Here is a 20,384-nt window from a genome sequence, read left to right as displayed (position 1 = left end):
CCTCGAAAATAGATTTAGCAGAAATAATCTAAGGATTATTGGACTTCCTGAAAACTATTTTTAAAAAAGAGCCTAGACATTATCTTTCAGGAAATCATCAGGGAAAACTGCCCTGATGTCCTAGAATCAGAAGGTAAAATAGCCATTGAAATAATTCACAGATCACCTCCTGAAAGAGTCCCCAAAAAGAAAACTCCAAGGAATATCATGGCTAAATTTCATAACTATTGGACTAAGGAAAAATACTGCAAGCAGCCAGAAAGAAATAATTTATAAAACAAAGAGCCACAGTCTGGATTGCCGAGGAACTAGAAGCTTCCACCTTAAAGGATTGAAGGGCCTGATATCAGATATTCTAGAAATCAAAGGAAATTGTAATGCAGCCAAAAATAAACTATGCAGCTAAATTGAACCTTATTTTTCAGGAAAGAAGATGCACATACAATGATACAAGTGAATTTTTTTTTTTTTTTCTTTTGCTGAGGTAATTGGGGTTAAGTGACTTGCCCAGGGTCACACAGCTAGGAAGTGTTGTGTCTGAGGCCAGATTTGAACTCAGGTCCTGTTGATTTCAGGGCTGATGCTTTAACCACTGGGCCACCTAGCTGTCCCGAATTTCATTTATTTTTGATGAAAAGACCAGAGCTGCAAAAAAAAAAAAAAAAATCACTTCCAAATATATAACTCAAAAGAAACATGAAAAGATAAAAAAGAAAGAACCCTTGAGAACTATATCTCCATTTTGGGTATACATAGAGAGTGCAAGTATAATTTGATTTTACTGTCATAATATAAAAAAGATACTAGAGGTGGAAAGGGGATTGTACTGGAAAAGAGGAAGATGGAGGTAAAATGAAGGAAATTAAATTTCATGAAGAAGCAAAGAAAACCTATTATAATTGAGGAAAAGAAGGGAGGAGGAACATTGTGTGAATCTTATTTATCATATTTGACTCAAAGAGAGAATATTAGACATATATGGTTTCACAAAGAAACTTATCTCACTTAAAAGGGAAGTGGGAGGGAAAGGGGAAAGTAAAGGGGGAGGCTAATAAAAGTGAAAACAGAAGTAGGTGTACAGGGCCACAGATAGTGGAGAAATTTGGGCAAGGTATAATACTCTTTAGTTCAGTAAGAAACCCTGCTGACCGTGTATGATTTGGCTTCTATCCCCTCTAAGGGTGTCTCAGGCTTCCTGAGAAGTCAGGGGGCATGACAACCTTTGTTGTACTTGAAGCAGAGTTATGCTGACGTAGCAAGGAAACATTTGCACACAACAGCAAGTTGTTTATGTGGTCCTGCATGCACTGTATCCTATAGTTATGTAAGTGTATTCCATAAGCATAGAGTGTATAAGGCTGAGCATTTTTTTTAATAAATGGACTCCTACTTGACCATCCTCATGAGTTTTGTCTCATCACTCTTCTCTCATGATCAGTACCCAGACTAGTACCAAAGCCCTCTTGTGAGGAGGTCTATGCAGTAGGGAAAAAGTTTCAGAAAAATGGATGGGCTAAAAAAGAGGGAGGGCTCCTTGAGGGCAGTAGTGTTCAGAAGCAAAATACTGGGGAGGAAAGAAAGGGGGAAAGGTAAGAGAAAAATATAATTTGGATAAATAAGACAGGACAAAATAGTTGACTATAGCAATCTAGTGTTTTACAAACCCAAAATCTAGCTTTTGGGATAAGAACTCATTATTTCACAAAAAAAACTGCTGGGAAAATTGAAAACTACTATGGGTCAATATCCACACCTAACATCATATACCAAGATAAAGTCAAAATAGGTTCATGATCTACACATAAAGAGTGATAATATAAGTAAATCAGAAGACCATAGGATAGTTTACCCCACAGATCTGTGGAGGAAGAAGGGATTTGTGACCAAAGAAGAACTGGAAATCATTACTGATCACAAAATAGATAATTTTGATTATAGCTAGTTAAAAAAATTTTGTACAAACAAAACTAATGTAGACAAGATTGGAAGGGAAGCAATAAACTGGTAAAATATTTTTACATTCAAAGGCTCTGATAAAGGCCTCATTTCTAAAATATATAGAGAACTGACTCAAATTTATAAGAATTCAAGCCATTCATTAATTGATAAATGGTCAAAGTATATGAACAGACAATTTTTATATGAAGAAATTAAAACCATGTTTAGTTATATGAAAAGGATACTGTTAAGTCACTGTTAATCAGAAAAATACAAATTAAGACATCTCTGAGGTACAACTACACACCTCTCAGATTGGCCAAGATGACAGAAAAAAAATAATGATGAATGTTGGAGGAGATGTCATAAAACTGGATCATTAATACATTGTTGGTGGAATTCCAACCATTCTGGAAAGCAATTTGGAACTATCCCTAAAGAGTTATCAAACTGTACATACCCTTTGATCCAGCCGTGTTTCTATTGGGTTTGTATCCCACAGACATCTTAATAGAAGGAAAGGGACCCATATGTGCAAAAATGTTTGTGGAAGCCCTTTTTGTAGTAACAAGAAACTGGAAACTGAATAGATGCCCTTCAGTTGGAAAATGGCTGAAGATGTTATAGTATATGAATGTTATGGAATATTATTGTTCTGTAAGAAATGATCAGCAGGATGAATTCTGAGAGTCCTGAAGAGACCTATATGAACTGATGCTAAATGAAATGAGCAGAACCAGGGGATCATTTATACATGACAACAACAAGATTATATAATGATCAGTTCTGATGGACATGTCTCTCTTCAATTCAGACCAGTTCCAATGATCTTGTGATGAAGAGAGCCATTTACACCCAGAGGGGAAGACTGTGGGAACTGAGTGTGGATCACAAAATAGCATTTTCACTCTTTTTGTTGTTGTTTGCTTGCATTTTTTCCTGTTTGATTTGATTTTTCTTGTGCAGCAAGATAATTGTGTAAATATATATCAATATATTGGATTTAACATATATTTCTACCATGTTTAACATACATTGGATTACTTGCCATCTAGGGGAGGGGCTGTCATAAGGGGTGAATTGAAATGCAAGGTTTTGCAACGTTTTATATTTATAAATTATCCATGCATATGCTCTGAAAATAAAAACTTTAATAAAAATAAAAGTAAATAATTTTACTACAAATAAAAAAAGGAGATTTATTTTTAAAAAAACCCTTATATACAGAGTAGCTATTTAATACATATTTTTTTTCCCTTCAGGTGCCTTAGAAGTTTTCAAAAATAAATAAAATGAGCATAACCAGAAGAACATTTTACAAAGTAACAGCAGTATTGTATGATGAAGAGCTGTATAAAACTTGCAATTCTTTGCAATACAATGATCCTAAGACAATCTCATAAGTACTTGTGAAGGAAAAAAAATAACCACTTCAGTAAAATGAATAAATTCTGAATACAGAACAAAACATATTATTTTCATTTTCTTTGTTTTCTTCCTTCTTCCAATTTTTCTTTCATACAATGACTGAAATGGAAAATTTTTACATGATTGTATAGATTATATATATCAGATTATTTGCCATTTCAGGGAGAAAGAAAAGAAATGAAGGAGGAATAGAATTTGGAACTCAAAACCTAAAAAAAAAGTTTAAATTGTTTTTATATATAATTTAAGATAAATATTTTTAAAGACAAAAAAAAAAATACAATGTCACTTCCACAATACTTTAAAGCATTAGAAACAGGCATTAGTGGAGTATGTGCATAAACTAGATGTTTCAAAATTCTTAATGCAGCTGGTGACATCTTGAACAGATGCATCTACACAAATTGTTTGAAGGAACACTAAACTTGTCAGAATAACTTAATCATGGATTCTGCTTCAAACATTTGTAGCCAAATTCTTTATTATTATGAATAATGAATTTTGAGATATGCTTTCATAAATTAAAACTTTCAATATATTCAAAATTAAAATTATGTAAAATATGGTCATTGCTTCTAGTCCAGTGGAAATATACATAATGTGAAATATATGACTGTCATAGGATTCTTTATTCACACAAATTGGGATCTGAATGTATTGAGTATGTGATCTTATGTAAGTCATTTAACTATTATCTTCATTAGTGTCCTGCTCTGTAAAATATCATCTACCTTCCAATATAGTTGTAAGAATAAAATGAGATGGTAAATTATTTTTTAAAACTTTAAGTACTAATGAAATATAATACACCACCTTTGCTTTTTCTATAGTTGAATATGATATATTTTATAAATAATGTTCCTGAATAAATGCAATCATGTCAGTTTATGTTATTCTCATAGTAACTATGTACAATAAGTGGAAAGTATTATTATGATTACTTTACAATATGGATAATTTTAATTCCAAAGGGATAAATTCTATTGCCTTCCCATTGACTCTAGGAGCAAAAGCAAATTCATCTATTTGTCACTTAAAATCCTTTTCATCCTGGCTCCAATTGATCTTTTGAATATTATTATTTATTGTTTGATTTACTCAATCTGTAATCTAGCCAAATTGTCCTACTTACTGTACCTCACATATGACATTCTCATAACCTGATGACCTTTTAAAGGCTGTCCTTCATGATTTCAATGTATTCTCTTATTATTTGTGCTAAGATGGAATTAGTTTCTTTTAAAACTCAAAAAAACTACCTCCTATGGGAGAACTTTTCTAATCTATTTATCTGTCTGTGTTTCTATCTATATTTATTATATGCAACACATATAGATGATGTGGTATGAATGTCTCATTCTCTCTGATTTTGTCTCTTTGCCTCTCTCTCTATCTTTCTCTGTCCTACTGTTTCTTTGTCTCTCTCTCTCTTTGTTTTTTCTATCTCTCTGTCTCTGTCTCCCTCTTTCTCTCTATCTCTTTCTGAATCTCTCTGTGTCTCTGTCTCTTTGCTCCCTTTCTGTTTCTGTGTCTCTGTCTCTATCTGTCCCCCCACCTCTCTCTTCTTCTCTGTCTTGCTCTTTCTTTCTCTCTTTCCCCTTCCCCCTTCTTCCTGTCTCCTCTCTCCCTCTTGCTTGCTCTTTTTCTCTCCTTTTCTCTCCCTCTCTCTCTCTCTCTCTCTCTCTCTCTCTCTTTAATTTTAACTAAGAAGTATCAAGCCTAAGCTCTGAATAAGTCTGCTTCTTTGGTTTGGCACTAAAGCAGTGTGACACTTTCAGTAAAAAGCAGTTCCTTTTAACCCTGGGATCTGCAAAAGCATTTAGGTTTTATTTTCTATAAGCTTTGAGTTTTCCCTGTTCATTCTTACAATGTAGTAAAGGGGAATGTGGGAAAGAATGTTGGGAGTTTCTCCTATTTCAAGTTAAATGAAAACACTAGGATAAGGCAGTCTCTTCCCTTAGGAAGCTCTTCATTCATAGGAACTATCTCTACTTTTTTCCAATCACAACAGTTCCCCTACCAACACCAGAGTCATGGTACCAACTGTTCTTAGTTTCTGTCATCTTTGCTCAGTCAATTTCTCAGTTTTTGTGGCTTCTGTGTTTTTGCTTTTGATATAGTGACTTCTTAAAGCAGATTCTCTAACAATTTATCTTTCTTCTCTGACTTCTCTGATTTCTCTCCTGCATCCACTTTTTGTATCATTAACTTCTGATCCTCAAATTTTCATGCCTTAAGTGAGGGCCTCCTTGTAAATTATCTATGTATGTCTTATGTTGAGATACAAAAAATCTACCTTTCTATAAGTTCGTGAAAGAAATATTCCATATTTTATTGTCTCATAGCTCTACATCATTCTTTTTTTTTTTATTCAGAGATTCCCACCAATAACGTTATGAGTCAGAAAAGAGTAACACTAGTTATTTGCTGCTTTAAAAAATACACAGCAAGTCTCTTTATCATTAGTCAATAACTTTGCCTTTGAAGAGATATTTTCTTCCAGAACTTTATGTGGGTAGGCACTATTTCTCTGAAGTTCACTCAGCAGTTTCATGCTTCTCCTCAAGCTACTTTTTCTAAATTTTATACAAAATAGCACTTTTCTTTCCTCCAAGAAAATAAAATATCTACATAAGAGGGAGCCTATAATATGGATATGCATATATACATACATATACATATATACATAAATACTTATATGCATATATATGTATGGTACATACACACTTATTCTTTCTCCTATGCTATATACCTACACATATATGTGTATATATGCCTTCTTCTTTGTCATATAGCATATAGTTAGCCCTTCCATATCATGGAGATTAGGAAACAGCAACCGCACAGTCTGGAAAATCCATATAAAAGATTTTGGCTTTCCTTTCATACCAGAGAAGTCTAAATTAGTGTGGTATTAAAAATAAACATGTTAAGGTTATATAATACTATACATATATTTTATGTATTTCTGGGTTTCTGAATTTTTTGTTGTCATTCACTGGCCATTATATGTCATTTGCAGTTTCCATAAAACTCTCCCCAAAATATTAATTCAATTTCTTATGCCAACCTGCAATATATCAAAACTGTGATGGGAAAAATTGTGATATGGAATGGATAACTGCACCCACACACATACATACGTTCACACATGCTATCTCCTTTCTTATATGATTATGCATATCTATATATACACACTCATCTTTCTCAACTGCTATATGTGTGTGCATATGTGTATGTGTATATAACATGTCTCTCCATATATGTACTCCTACTTTCTAATATGCTATATATATATATGTGTATATATGTGAGTGAGCATATACATAACATATATATATATAATATGTATTGTTCATATACATATATGATACACATATACATTGTGTGTATGTGTTTCTTCAGATTGAATATATTGTTTGTTTTTAACTTTTATATCCTCAGAACTGAACACAGTGCCTAATGTAGAGCACTTGCTTAGATTAGTAGTTGCTTACTTTATACTGACTGATTGGTTGCTTGGTTAATAGAGTGACATATGAAAGTTGCTTGCCAAAGGTTGAAACACTTACGAGTGACAGAAACAGGGTTCATTTTGATTTGCATCTAGCGATTATTGTACCATATTATGATCTCAAAACTTTTCATAGCCAGACCAGAAGATAAGTCTAACAATCCCCCATTCTTGAATATTTTAACCTTAGTATTATAAAGGAAATAAAAATTAAAGTAAAAAAAATTGGGTATATTAATAACCAAATTAACAGAAATGATATGATTATCTCAATAGATGCAGAAAAAAACTTTTGAGAAAATCCAACATTCATCTATTAAAAACACTATAGGAATAAATGAAATTTTCCTTAAAATGATCAGTTGCATCTATTTCAAATCATTAGCAAGTATAATATTTAATGGAGACAAGCTAGAACCATTATCAATAAGATCAGGGGATAAACAAGGTTGCCCACTATCATCATTACTATTCAATATTGTATTAGAAATGTTAATTAGCAATAAGAGAAGAAAAAGAAATTAAAGGAATTAGAGTAGGTAATAAGGAAACCAACTTATCATTATTTGCAGATGGTAATATACTTAGAGAATCTGAGAGAATCAATTAAAAAGTTCTAGAATAATTGGCAACTTTGGCAAAGTTGCAGTATACAAAATAAATCCACAGAAATCATCAGCATTTCTATGTTACCAACAAAGTCCAGAACCAAAAGATACAAAGAGAAATTCAATTTAAATTACTATAGATAATATAAAACATTTGGGAATCTACATGTCAAGGCAATGTATATTATTAAAAAAAAAAAAAACTTTCCACACAAATAAAGTCAGATCTAATCAACTGGAAGAATATCAAGTGCTCATAGGTAGCCCAAGGTAATATAATAAAAAAATGACAATTCTATAAATTTATCTACTTATTTAGTGCCATATCAATCAAACTGCCAAGAAATTATTTTACAGAGCTAGAAAAATAATAACAAAGTTCATCTGGAAGAACAAAGATCAAGAATTTCAAGGGAATTAATTGGAAAAAATGCAAATGAATGTGGCCCAGCTGTACCAAACCTAAAACAGAGGTCACCAAAACCATTTGCTACTGGCTAAGAAAAAGAGTAGCCAACCACTGGAATAGATTAGGTTCACAAGATATAATAGTCAATGACTATAGTAATGTAGTGTTAGATAAATTCAGACCCTAGTTTCAGTGATAAGAACTCATTATTTGACAAAAATTGCTGGAAAATTGGAAATCAATGGAAATTAGAAAATAGGCATTGATTCATACTTAAAAATCTATACCAAAATAAGCTTGAAATGGGTTCCTGATTTAGACATAAAGAGTAATATAACCAAATTAGAAGAGCGAAAGATAGTCTGCTTCTCAGATATGTGGAGAAAGAAGGAATTTGTGGCCAAAGAAGAACTAGAATACATTATGGAATGCAAAATGGATAATTTTGATTCCATTGAAGTTAATTTTTTTTGTACAAATAAAATCAATGCAGACAAGATTAGAAGGGAAATTACATCCAAGAGTTCTGATAAAGGTCTCATTCCTAAAATATGTAGAGAAATGACTCAGATTTATAAGAATACAAGCCATTCGCCAAATGATAAGTGGTCAAAGGACAAAAACAGACAATTTTCAGACAAAGAAATTGAAACCATTTCTAGCCATATTGAAAAAAAAATGCTCTAAATCATTATTGATCAGAGAAATGAAAATTGAAAAAATTCTAAGGTAACATTACACACTTCTCAGATTGGCTAAGATGACAGAGAAATATAATGATGAATTTTGGAGGGATGTAAAAAAAAAAAAACTGGGACACTACTACAATGTTGAACTGATCCAACCATTCTAGAAAGCCAATAAGGAACTATGGCCAAAGGGCTATTCACTGTACATCCAGTTTAAACTTTGATCCAGCAGTATCTCTACTGGGCCTATATTACAAAAAGATTATAAAAAAGGGAAAAGGACCCCTGTGCAAAAATGCTTATATACATCCTTTTTTTTTGTAGTTACTAAGAACTGGAAACTGAGTGAATACCCATCAGTTGGAGAATGGCTGAATAAGTCATGGCATATGAATGTTATGCAATATTATTATCCTATAAGAAATGATCAGCAGGATGATTTTACAATGTCCTGGAGAGACTTATATGAACTCATACTAAATGAAGTGAATAGAATCAAGAGAACATTGTACACAACAACAAAATTATATGGTGATCAATTTTAATGGACATAGATAACTCTTTTGAACAGCAAGTTGATTCAGGCCACTTCCAATTATCTTGTGATGAAGAGATGCATTTGCACTCAGAGTGAAGACTGTGGGAAGTGAGTGTAGATCACATGGTATTTTCACTTTTTTTGTTGTTGTTTGCTTGCATTTGGTTTTCTTACTCTTTTTTTCCTTTTTGATCTGATTTTTCTTGTGCTGAATAATTGTGGAAATAAGTATAGAAGAATTGAATGTTTAACATATATTTGATTACTTGATATCTAGGAGAGGGGCTGGGGAAAGGGGATGAGAAAAAGAAATGGAACACAGGGTTTTGCATGGGTGAATGTTGAAAACTATCCTAACGTTTTGAAAATAAAAAAAAAGTTTTAAAAACTAAAAATCAAATAGAAAAAAGATCATTTTTTAATCCTATCTTTATTTGGCATGACTTATTCATGAACCATTAAATATAAACAAATTTAGAAAAGAAAATTTACTAACAAATACAGAAATATTTTCTGTCCTAATCTCTTTATATTCCTCATTTTTAGTGAAGTAACTAGGAACCTACATACCAAATTCATTGTTTCTTTAAGTGGAATAGGAATTAAAAAAAAAACAAAACTTTCTTGACATGTCTTTTTATTGGTGAGAAAAAAAAGATAATTTTAGACACATCTCCACAAAGTAAATGACCAATCATTTGAACTACTGATATGACTAACAGTCCGGTTTATGTCCATTATTCTCAGAATTGGCCAAGATAGCTGATATGAGGAGAAATTCTTCAGTACAGTTTCAATGAGTATAGCTTCTGCATTTTTCAGTCAGTTATATTATTATTACACAATTATTGGTAATGCTTCATTGATCAAGAAATGGACATACTCTTAAAACATTAAGCCTCAAAACAGCTGGAAACAAGGGGAAAAGGAAAATATAGTATAGTGGTTAGAGCACTATATCTTCTTTGTGAAAGGCCTGCATTCAATTCAGTCAAATGGAAATAATAAATATCTGTTAATTGCCTAATATGTACTAGCCACTGTCCTAAGCACCAGAGACCGAATAAAATTCAATAACCAGCTGATGCTCTCTAGGAGATCTCATTCTATTTAAACATGTTTTTACCTTAGTTATGCTGGGCAAATCACTTAAGTTCTCTGAGCCTAAGTTTTCTTATTTGTAAAATGAAAGGGATTGTACTTAATAACTTTCCTTCCAACTTTAATATTATGATCCTAAGATTTGAATCACTTTTAAACATTTGAAGGCAAGTTAAAATTTTTCAATGAACCGATTTATTTTATCTGTTTTAACAACATGCTATATTTGGGGAAATTGATTGTTTAGAATAGAATAGAATTGGATTGTTTAGATTAGTCTCCATTTATGTCATGTCCAGAAACATTGCCTTGACTTTATAACAAGTGACTGAAATTTCAAAGTTGGAAAAGGACTTAGAGGTCACTTAGTCCAAACATCACTCAGAGCTATTCTATATTATTACCAACAAATGAACTTCTAACCTTAATTTGAAGAAAACTAAAAAGAAAAACTCCCCTTTCTCCTTAGACTATTCTAATTTTATAAAACTCTATTTCTTAGTAAGTTATTCCTTAAATTGAGTTTAACTCTACCTCACTATAACTTCACTAGTTCATTTTCTGCCTGCCTAATTTAAGAGAAAGTAATCTATAACCTGCTTAGTATTTTGAGGAAACTATGATATTGATATAAGCATTCTCTCTATAAATACAAATTGTTTTCTGTGAATTTCTTTTATTCCTATGTCATTATTATCCATCCCTCCAAAGATACTTCATTGTTATGGTTTATTCATTTTCAGTTATGTCCAAGTCTTCATATTCCAATTTGAGGATTTGTTTGTTTGTTTGTTTGTTGGATTGTTTTCCTTTTCCAGGTCATTTGACAAATGAGGAAACAGAGACAAACAGGGTTTAGTAATTTGCTCAGGGTCACACAGCTGTCTGAGGTCAGATTTGGAATTAGGTTTTCCTGACTCTAGGCCTTGTGCTCAATTCACTGCACCACTTTGTTCACTACTGAACAAAAGTTCTATCCAATTTCCTTATTCTATATCAAGGGTTCAAAACAAGGCATCAATTAAAACCTTTAAGGTTTTATTTTATTTTGAGGGTCCAGAGTAGAATTTATGAGATTACACTATCATTTCTTATTTGTTTTATATAACTAATATATCTCCTTTTAGATCCTACATTTCTTTAGGGAATTCCCTTCTTGATATCATATATTCAAATACCTGAAAGTAATTATCTTGTACCTTCTGAATCTCTATTACTGGCTTAAATATCTATGGCTATTTTTATTGTCTTGTTTTTTATGGCTCTGAATCCTTCACCATCCTGATCATTTTATCTAAAATGTGTTCTGACTTGTCAAAGCCCATTGTAAAATATGTTATATATTTATGAGTTATCCTGATAAAAAGATTAATAATCTAATAGCTTTTTCACCTATGGCTTGTTTTATAATCTAGAAAAAAATTATTCATTAGTTTTATTCTTGAAGCCTTTCCTGCTTTGGCAGAACATTCTAGAGCTTGTGCTCCAACACAGCTTTGAAATAATCTTCTCACCTTATAGCATTGGATAGAACCTTTGTAGAGTATTATATAAAATACATAGATTGCATAATAAACTATTTTTCTCAATCAATTAAAACAGTTTTAAATTTCCATTTAGCATGTGAAATCCTTTTAGAATTAAACAAAAATCAGAGGGAGGAAGTTACTTTTCCTGAAATGTGCAAAAGGATTAAAGAAAACAAAACAGAAGAGCTTCTTTATTGAATGATGAAAATTGCTCCAGGATCATTCTGGTTATGGAATCAAATAACCTTTTAAGTCTGAGAGATCTATGGGTAGATATTGAACAAACTGCACAGTAATATGACTTTAATGCCCTATGAAAGAGTCATTTGGATACTCTTGTAGGACTCCTAAGATCAATTTCTTGGGCAAAGAGAGCAGTTTATAATGAAGGCAGAAATACAAGTTGACATATATATTCAAAACCAGGGCACAATCTTGTCATCAGCATTTGAGAGAAGACAGCATATGTGTTTCAAAGATTTTGATCAAGTACTTTCAATTTTCATTGGTGTTCCAAAGGGAGTCTGTGGGAGGAAGGGGAGAAAATGGATTAATTTGTTTACTTAGAAAAATAAACATTATCATTTTGTGGGGGTGATCCATACACCAAACTGATAATTCAGAATGTTTTTTGCCCACACTTAGCAATTAGGTTCTAGAAATGTAGCCAATATCAACACTTCCAGTGAGTGTCAGGGATACTTTGATGTCTAGCCTAGCAGACAAAACTGAAGTTTTCTCATCTGATCCAAAAGACCACACAGAACAAAAAGCTTACCGTTGGCAATTACATGCTCGGCTTCTCAGACGCAAAAAGTAAACATAGTATGTTATGCTTAAATTATGTTATAGACCAAACAAAGCACTTGACATAGATGTTTTTAAATGAATATTTATTATCTTCCTGACTCATCCTTTTCAGGTATAAAACAAGATAACAAAAAGTCTGATTTTAATTGCTGTGGCTTATTTAATTGTTCATTTATTTGTTTGACAGGTAAATTCCATCAAAAAAAGAGAAATTTGTATGACAACCCCCAAATCATATGATGTTTATAAGAAAATATCATGCTTCTTGAACAACCTCTTTACCATTTATAAACAGCCTTACTATTGAGAAATTGGAAAGTCTCCAGAAGAAAGAGAGTAAAATGGTGAAAGATTTCAAGATCATGTACTGAGAGAATCAATTAAAGAGCTGGGAATTTTTAGTTTGGAACAGAGAACACTTGGGAAGGGGTGGGAAACAAACATAACTGTCTTCATGTATTTGAAGTTCTGCCATTGAAAGAGACATGTTTTGCTTAGTTCAAAGAGCAGAATTTAGGAGCATAATATGGACATTCCCAAAAGGAAATTTTTAGCTTAATTTGGGGGAGGGAGGGAGAGGAGGAGTGGGGAGCACAACTGCTGAAAAATGAGAGAACCATATAAAAGTAAAATAATCTGCCCCAGAATGGAGTAGGTTCCCTTTTTCTAGAGGTATTCAAACAAAAGTTTTCATAGAGTACATTGTTGTTAAGATATAGGTTAAAGTGAAACCTGAAGAGAAAGGCACACCACGCTCTGAGCTGCATCCAATCAGAGCTGCAGCAGTGAGCGCATCATCCTGTTCTTCCCCAGTGATTTGCTTGCTGGCGCCATTGAGAGCAGTGCCGTGGAGGAGAGCTGAGGCAGGACAACATAAAAACCCGGTATGTAAGCGGGAGTGAGGGGGCATGATGGAGGATAAAAGGGGCATGATGGAGGATAAAAGAAGAACTCAGGAGGCATCATGGAGGATACAAGGAACACTCAGGGAGTATGATGGGGTTAAAACACTATTGAGGGGCATGATGGAGTGAAAAGAAGGACTGATGGTGATAATTTTATTATTCTGTCTGTTTTGACCCCCCAGACATGAGTACAAAAAGGAAGAGCTATACTGCTGAGTACAAGAAAGCAATTGTAGAAGAGTCACATGGTAAGAATCTTGCAGTTTTCTGTAAAGAAAAACTTTGGATCTTCAAATGGTCAGAAAATGGAGACCAGATTATAATAATTTCAATCAATAGGTGGATGAGGGAAAAGGGAAAAAGTGCAGGTCTGGATCAGGTCGGTAACCCTTATATCCTGACTTGGAGATCCTCATTGGTGAATGAATTGCTGACAGGAGAGCAAAGGCCTTGGTTGTGCTGTCAATGTTCATTAAAATAAACCCTCCCCCGAAAATAAGCCCTCTGGTGTTTTTCTATCCAAAAATAATAATAAGACAGTGTCTTATTATCGGGGAAACAGGGTAGATTAATCATGGCAACAAATTAAACAAAAACGTAAGTTAAGGTTGGTACAATGTAATGGATATGATAAAGATAGCTATATAAAGGAGAAAACTAAGAGAAGAGCCCTCTTTGTAGTCTCTTTACCTAGATTGATAATAACAGCCAATATTCATAAAGACCTTTGTAATGCACCTTAAATATATTGTCGCATTCATTTTCACAATAATCTTGAGATGTGAGTACTATTATTTTCTTGATTTTCAAGACTACATTAATTACCATCATGCAACTAATAAATTTCTGAGTCAGGATTCCTTCTGACTATAAGTACAGTACTCTATATCAATGATACTACAAGGCTTTCTTTTGATCACAGAAGATTTTTAGAAACCATCTTGTATATGTGCTTTCAGTCCAGATTTTTTTAAGATAAACTTTTCTAAAAAATAATTTTCTCCTATCCCCATAATGAAACATTCTTTTTTCACTATTCTCAGCAGTAAATCTGTAAGGAAAAGCTGGCTATCAGATTGTTTTAAAGCCTAAAAAACAATTTATTTTCAAATATTTTTCCTTGAAAATGTTTACAAAAGAAATGACTTCAATTGACTTGTTAATGATTGACCAAAAAACATAGGTCTTTCCTGAAGAACATGTTTTATTGGGTAGAAAAGCATTATAAAAGAGAAATAAAAGTAAACATTAGTTTGATTCTCTTTTCTGGACACAGAATTGTTCTGAGATAGAATTTTAAGCCTAGAAGCAACTTTAAAAATTTCCTAGTTTATCCCCTAATTTTCCAGATGAAAAAAACCGAAAGCCAAAAAGAGGAAGTGTTTTACCCCTAACAGCACAGCTTATTAGTTGTTGGCTAAGATTAGAATCTGATTACCAGACTTGGTTTTTTGCTATTATCAGTCACCGTAATAAGGAAAGAGGTTAAAGGGACCTGTATACAAATGTTTCTCCCTCTATTTTCCCATTTATTTTTATAACTAACATTGGAAGCACATACTCTGTACAGTTGAAAGACATGCTTGGAACATGGCTCCCTTGGGACACCATTGTTGTTGTCCATCTTTTGTTTTTGAAGAGAACCAATTACATCATGGAGTAATGTTTTGACTTCTGAGTAAATTAGTTTAATCAAAGCAGAGTTGCACAAAATTGTCAATCTCATTCTCTCTGCCAATGTCATTGAATTCAAATAGAAACACAAAATTCAAGACTACTTATGATGGCCTGGGATGCATTATCTTCAGTGCTTTCAAAATCTGACCAAACTCTCAGGACTTCACAGTGTCTGCTTCAGCAATTTTCATGGCCATTGAAACAAATTGTTCTCATTCACCTATTCCTCCTGGGAGAAGTTTTCCCATCTTGTGATAAATGTTCCCCTAACACACCAAAAAGTTGGAGATCCATTGGTTATCCTTAATCTGGTTTAGCCCAACTGCTGAGATGATTGTTCAGATGCAACTGTCGCACATGCTACAGCTTCTTGGAGCTATAGGTGAGAGTTGAGTGACAGGTAGACAGCAAAGGTGGTTGGAAAGGCCTGAAAAATTCTTGACAACCTCTGACACCAGAAGTGCTAATCCTCCTTGGACACCTCATATACCTTCTTATGATACTGGCATTTTTGCAGGTATGCCAATATGAATGGAAAAGAAGCACTGGGACACAATGGATAGAGTGCTAGATTTGCAGTATCTTCATTTGCTACCTCAGGCATCCAAATGTAAAATGAGGAAATTGTTATTAGGTAATCTTTAATGTTTTTTTTTTTAAATTTTGAACTCTATAATACCAAAATATCTCTTCATGCAAACTTAGCAATTCATATGATTTAGTTTGGAAGTTTTAACCTTTTTTTTATTCTTTTCTAGGAACTCATAGGTAAGACAGTCTACTCTAGTAAGGTCTAGTTTACATTAGTGCTAAGGTCTAGAGTAACCAGTCTGCCTAAAAGTAAGGAAAATTAGAAAAAAAAAAAACTTAGCTATTCTCCTTAACATATTTTTACTTCACTGTGATAAAGTCACTTTAAATTTGTTTGAAAATAGTTACAAGCCAATGGATGTAAGTAGACTAAATGTTAACAAAATGTTAATTAAGGAAGAGTACAAAAAAAGTGGAGTAGGAAAGAAGGAACCTAGTTCTCTATCCTTTATGATTAAAGGAAAAAGTAAACCAATTCTATCATTGGTATTTTTGTAGCACTTTAAAATCAGCAAAGCATTTTATAAACTTTATTTAATTTGAGTCTCATAGCAACCTTGTAAAGGAAACTGTTAATGGTATGATAATTTTGAAGATGAAGAAATTGAAGATCACAAAATTTATGTGAATTCTACTTAATATAACTCAATCCAACAAACATTTATTATGTGCCTATTGTGCATAAGGTACTTTTTCGGGTGCTAGGGCTATACTGATACAATTTAAAATAGTTTTTGCTCTCAAGGAGCTTATATACCATTGGAGAATTATCACACAACTGGTGTCAGATGTAAAATTTACTAAAGATTACATGACTTTAAATCCAACAACCTATATATTATGCCATGATTTGGTGCAACAAATTCCAAACTGAATATTCTACTTTTTCCTTTTAGTAAATTCATTTAGAGCATGAATAATAGGGTAAACATTTGGTTATAATGACCACACATTGGAAATAGTCCTTTTTAATCAAAACAGATGACTAAAAGGTGCAAGAGATTGTGGTCATGTCTGTAAATCCCAAGGAACCATGAATCTTTACAATGAGGCATCTCTGATCTTGTTCATTACATGTCATCCTGACCAACTCAAAGGCATATAGAACTCAAAGGCATTTTTTAAATGAGGTAAACATACCTCTGGGAATTCATAAATATACATAAATACATATATACAAAATAATGTGTATATATATATGTACATACATATGTATATAGTATGTATGCAAATGACCTCACACATATATCCACATATATTGTGATTAAATTATATTGTATTCTTATATATAAATGTGCATATATGCGTACGTATTTGTAGATGTAGCTTAAGAAATATCTTATCTGTGTCTAACAATCAACTTGATGAGATTATAGGCTATTGACTATTATCAGAAAGGATCATCTTTCAATGAGAGGGATAACTGCCCTTAACTAAAGCTAAAAGGACACAGTGAACTCTATTCATCTCAATGACAATTAACTTCTGTTGAATGATTGCCTGAGGCCTTTCCTGTTGGAAAAGTCTTTCTAACTCTAAGTTCAGAAAAGGTGAAGAGAAATAGCTATTTTTGAACCCTTCTCTATTTCCATAGACTTTTGTTCCCTCAGCTTTATAAAAAGTGGTGTGGGAAAGAATTTCAAGGTAACACAAAGGAGAGTAAGAGACATGCTTCTTCAGGTGAGATCACTCAATTGGCTGCTGTTTCTATCTTTTTGTTTCTTTTTTATGAGATTAGTTCTGTGACCAGCAAACCTGAGAAATGAACTTTCTGGTTTTGGGAGTTACTTCATGAGTTTGAAAGATCCTAACTTTCAGAGTTGGATGTCAAGAAAAAATTTCCTTAAAGGAAAAAGACATACAATGCTTCTTCAGGTGAGATCACTCAATTGACTGCTGTTTCTGTCTTTTTGTTTCTTTTTTATGAGATTAGTTCTGTGACCAGCAAACCTGAGAAATGGACTTTCTGGTCTTGGTAGTTACTTCATGAGTTTGAAAGATCCTAACTTTCAGAGCTGGATGTCAAGAAAAAATTTCCTTAATAGCACAATTTTTTAAAATGAAAAAGACATACAATAGGATCACCCTACAGATGGCAGACTAAAACCATGTGATGAGCGGCCAGAAGAACTGATAATTACTGTTTATTGCTCAAATTGTAGGTCAAAGGTAAATGCAAAATATCTGTTCAGCAATCTCATGAATGACCTTTAGTTTATAAGGACAGTATAATGATTTTAATTAAGTATTTTATTTTTCCTGTCTTTGTTCACATAGTTCTGAGTTTTTTATATCTAATATAGTTTCTTTTTTGGGGAAAATAAAAATAAAGCTATATTATATCTGATACTACTTATACCTGGTGTACCTTTGTGGGAGGAGACCTTTTAAAATGACATTTCAAGATATTTTAGAACCCTTTTAAAGCTAACTTTCTGTTTAGATTTTTGGAGATAATTAGGGAAGGAATAAAGAAAGCTTGATTCCTTTGAAATCAATGGTCCTAGTACAGACTCATGTTTATGCAAGCTCACAGTCACTCACAAAGGGAAATCTAGACCATAGGGTACATTTTTTAAAAAAAATTAATCCAAACTTTATTTCTGAGACATTTGACAAAAGGTTACACTAAAGAATTATATGTTTAAGTTCAGATCAAGTATTTTGTTTCATACTCAGTCTATCAATTCTAAAAAACCATTTTAAAAATGTGTTTAATTTGAATGTGAGCATTCTTGAACTACTGAGACAATAGAAAGAAAAAGAAATACTAATTTGGAAAAATTACAATTTCAAAAATAGGACCAGATGAGCTATGAGAAGTTTAAACAAGTCTATTATTAAAGGAAATGGTTTAATTCCAAAACACATTATATCACATTAACTAGAATTTTTTCCCCTTTTTAAACAAATCTTTAGTAAATCCACAAGAACCACTTTTTGAGTTGCATTATTAAAGCATTTTTGATTTATAAATACAGTGCAAAGAATAAAAACAACAGATAATATCCTATGAAAAGAAAGTCTAATTGTTGAAATGCCCTTTTGGTTCATTCAACAGAATTTGAAATCTCTGCCAAGCATCTGTGCTTGTGTCAGTTACACCTTTCAACACAGTTGTCAGATACCCTGCATCTGTATTCCTATAATTCAGACTTTTCTGTGTCCAGTTAAGTCTGAAATCAAAGAGGTAGGGGTTCATTTCATGGAATGATTACCAGAGGGACCAAAGCTCCATCTCATCTTTAGAAATGCTAATGATGGAATGAGATTGTTATGTTTATCCTTTCAATTACTCACAACCTAATTCCCACTTTGTTTTCCTAGCACTTTCTCCCCTTTATTTGAATGGCAAGAATATTAGCTAAGTTTGTCAGTTTAGCCGCATGTCCCCTGGAGAAAACTAAGTTCACAGTGACCTCATACTTGCAGCATGTATGGCCCTCCTCTGGATAGTGTTCTCTATCAATAAATAAGGGGCTAAAAAAGGCCAAATTTTGTCTCAGCTGCCTCTATGACAGAGCTTTATGATAAAATTTATCCTACAGGGAGGGAGAATCTTAATCATAGTTGAATTCCATGGCTTATATTGAGAGTGAACTTTTTGACTTCTTGTGACTGCCATGGCAAGTTAAGCAGAATAAAGTCGGCTGTTTGCCTGATTATTTATAACATCACAGGAAACTTGGAATGACTTATTAAAGATGGAAATAGTTCTCTTCCCTCAGAAATTAGGCCTGACTTTGCCAAGATATACAGCAACTGACTGTGTGAGAGAATAGTGTAAAATGCCTCACAGTTCCAAGGTTATTAAAACATACCTGGCCTTATTTAAAAGCACTAACGAGCTACACAGAGCCAAAAGCAAGTACCCAGAAGAAAATCCCAAGGGAATGCACATCATGGCACATGGAGCTGTTTTGACTGGCCTTGGTTCATAAATATAAAAATAAAAATCATGTGAATATTATTCTGCTGATAGGATTTTGCTGACCATAGGATTTGGTTGAGTGTGTTTATCATCTTACTAGGCAAAGGGGATCTGAGCTTAAGAGGTGACTTTGAACAGTTTGATTTTTTTTCCTTCTTTTTTTTTTTTTATTTTAGCATTTGGGCTTACTTACTTCTTAACTCTGTCAAGAGATACTATTAGGGAATGGTAAAGCATTTTTTCAAAATAAATATTTCTTGAATAAGGATTGTCATAACTTCACACCAAGATATCAGATGACCCTATTCTCTGGAGCACTGAAAAGAGGAGGGATTTCCCCCAGTATAATTTTTCTTATGCCAGCACAACTTAGTTAGCAAATATGATGATAAATATGGTATCTTACCTTATTGAGGCCTGTGTAAAGTTTTACCAAGAAATTTCCAATATTTTTAGTAATATTAACAAATGTTCTAAATGTGTTTTCTTGTACATCACTTTCCAACCTTTTGCTTTTGTTTGCTTAAAAAAATTTGACAGTAAATAACCATTTTAGTATTTCTTTTATATGATTAATTAGAATTCTAATTTGTTTTTTAAAAGGATTTCTGCAATTTTTTTCAAAAATAGGTAAATAAAATTAATTATATGGTTTAGGATGTAACTGGTCATGATTGAATGTAAACATTTAAATGTAAAAATATAGAGAGATCCTA

The 20,384-nt window shown here is 32.7% G+C and overlaps 1 protein-coding gene across 1 annotated transcript in view; it reads right to left on the bottom strand.

Annotated features, from left to right (window-relative positions):
- CCDC57 (coiled-coil domain containing 57) overlaps positions 1–13,495 on the bottom strand; it is a 32,950-nt gene extending 19,455 nt beyond the window's left edge. The window contains 1 exon segment of the mRNA XM_031949293.1: positions 13,313–13,495. Coding sequence (XP_031805153.1) covers positions 13,313–13,495 — 183 coding nt within the window.
- Between the last annotated feature and the right edge of the window lie 6,889 nt (positions 13,496–20,384).

The sequence above is a fragment of the Sarcophilus harrisii genome, chromosome 2, assembly GCF_902635505.1.
Source record: "Sarcophilus harrisii chromosome 2, mSarHar1.11, whole genome shotgun sequence".
Lineage (NCBI taxonomy): Eukaryota > Metazoa > Chordata > Mammalia > Dasyuromorphia > Dasyuridae > Sarcophilus > Sarcophilus harrisii.
This window is presented reverse-complemented; position numbering and strand designations above follow the sequence as displayed.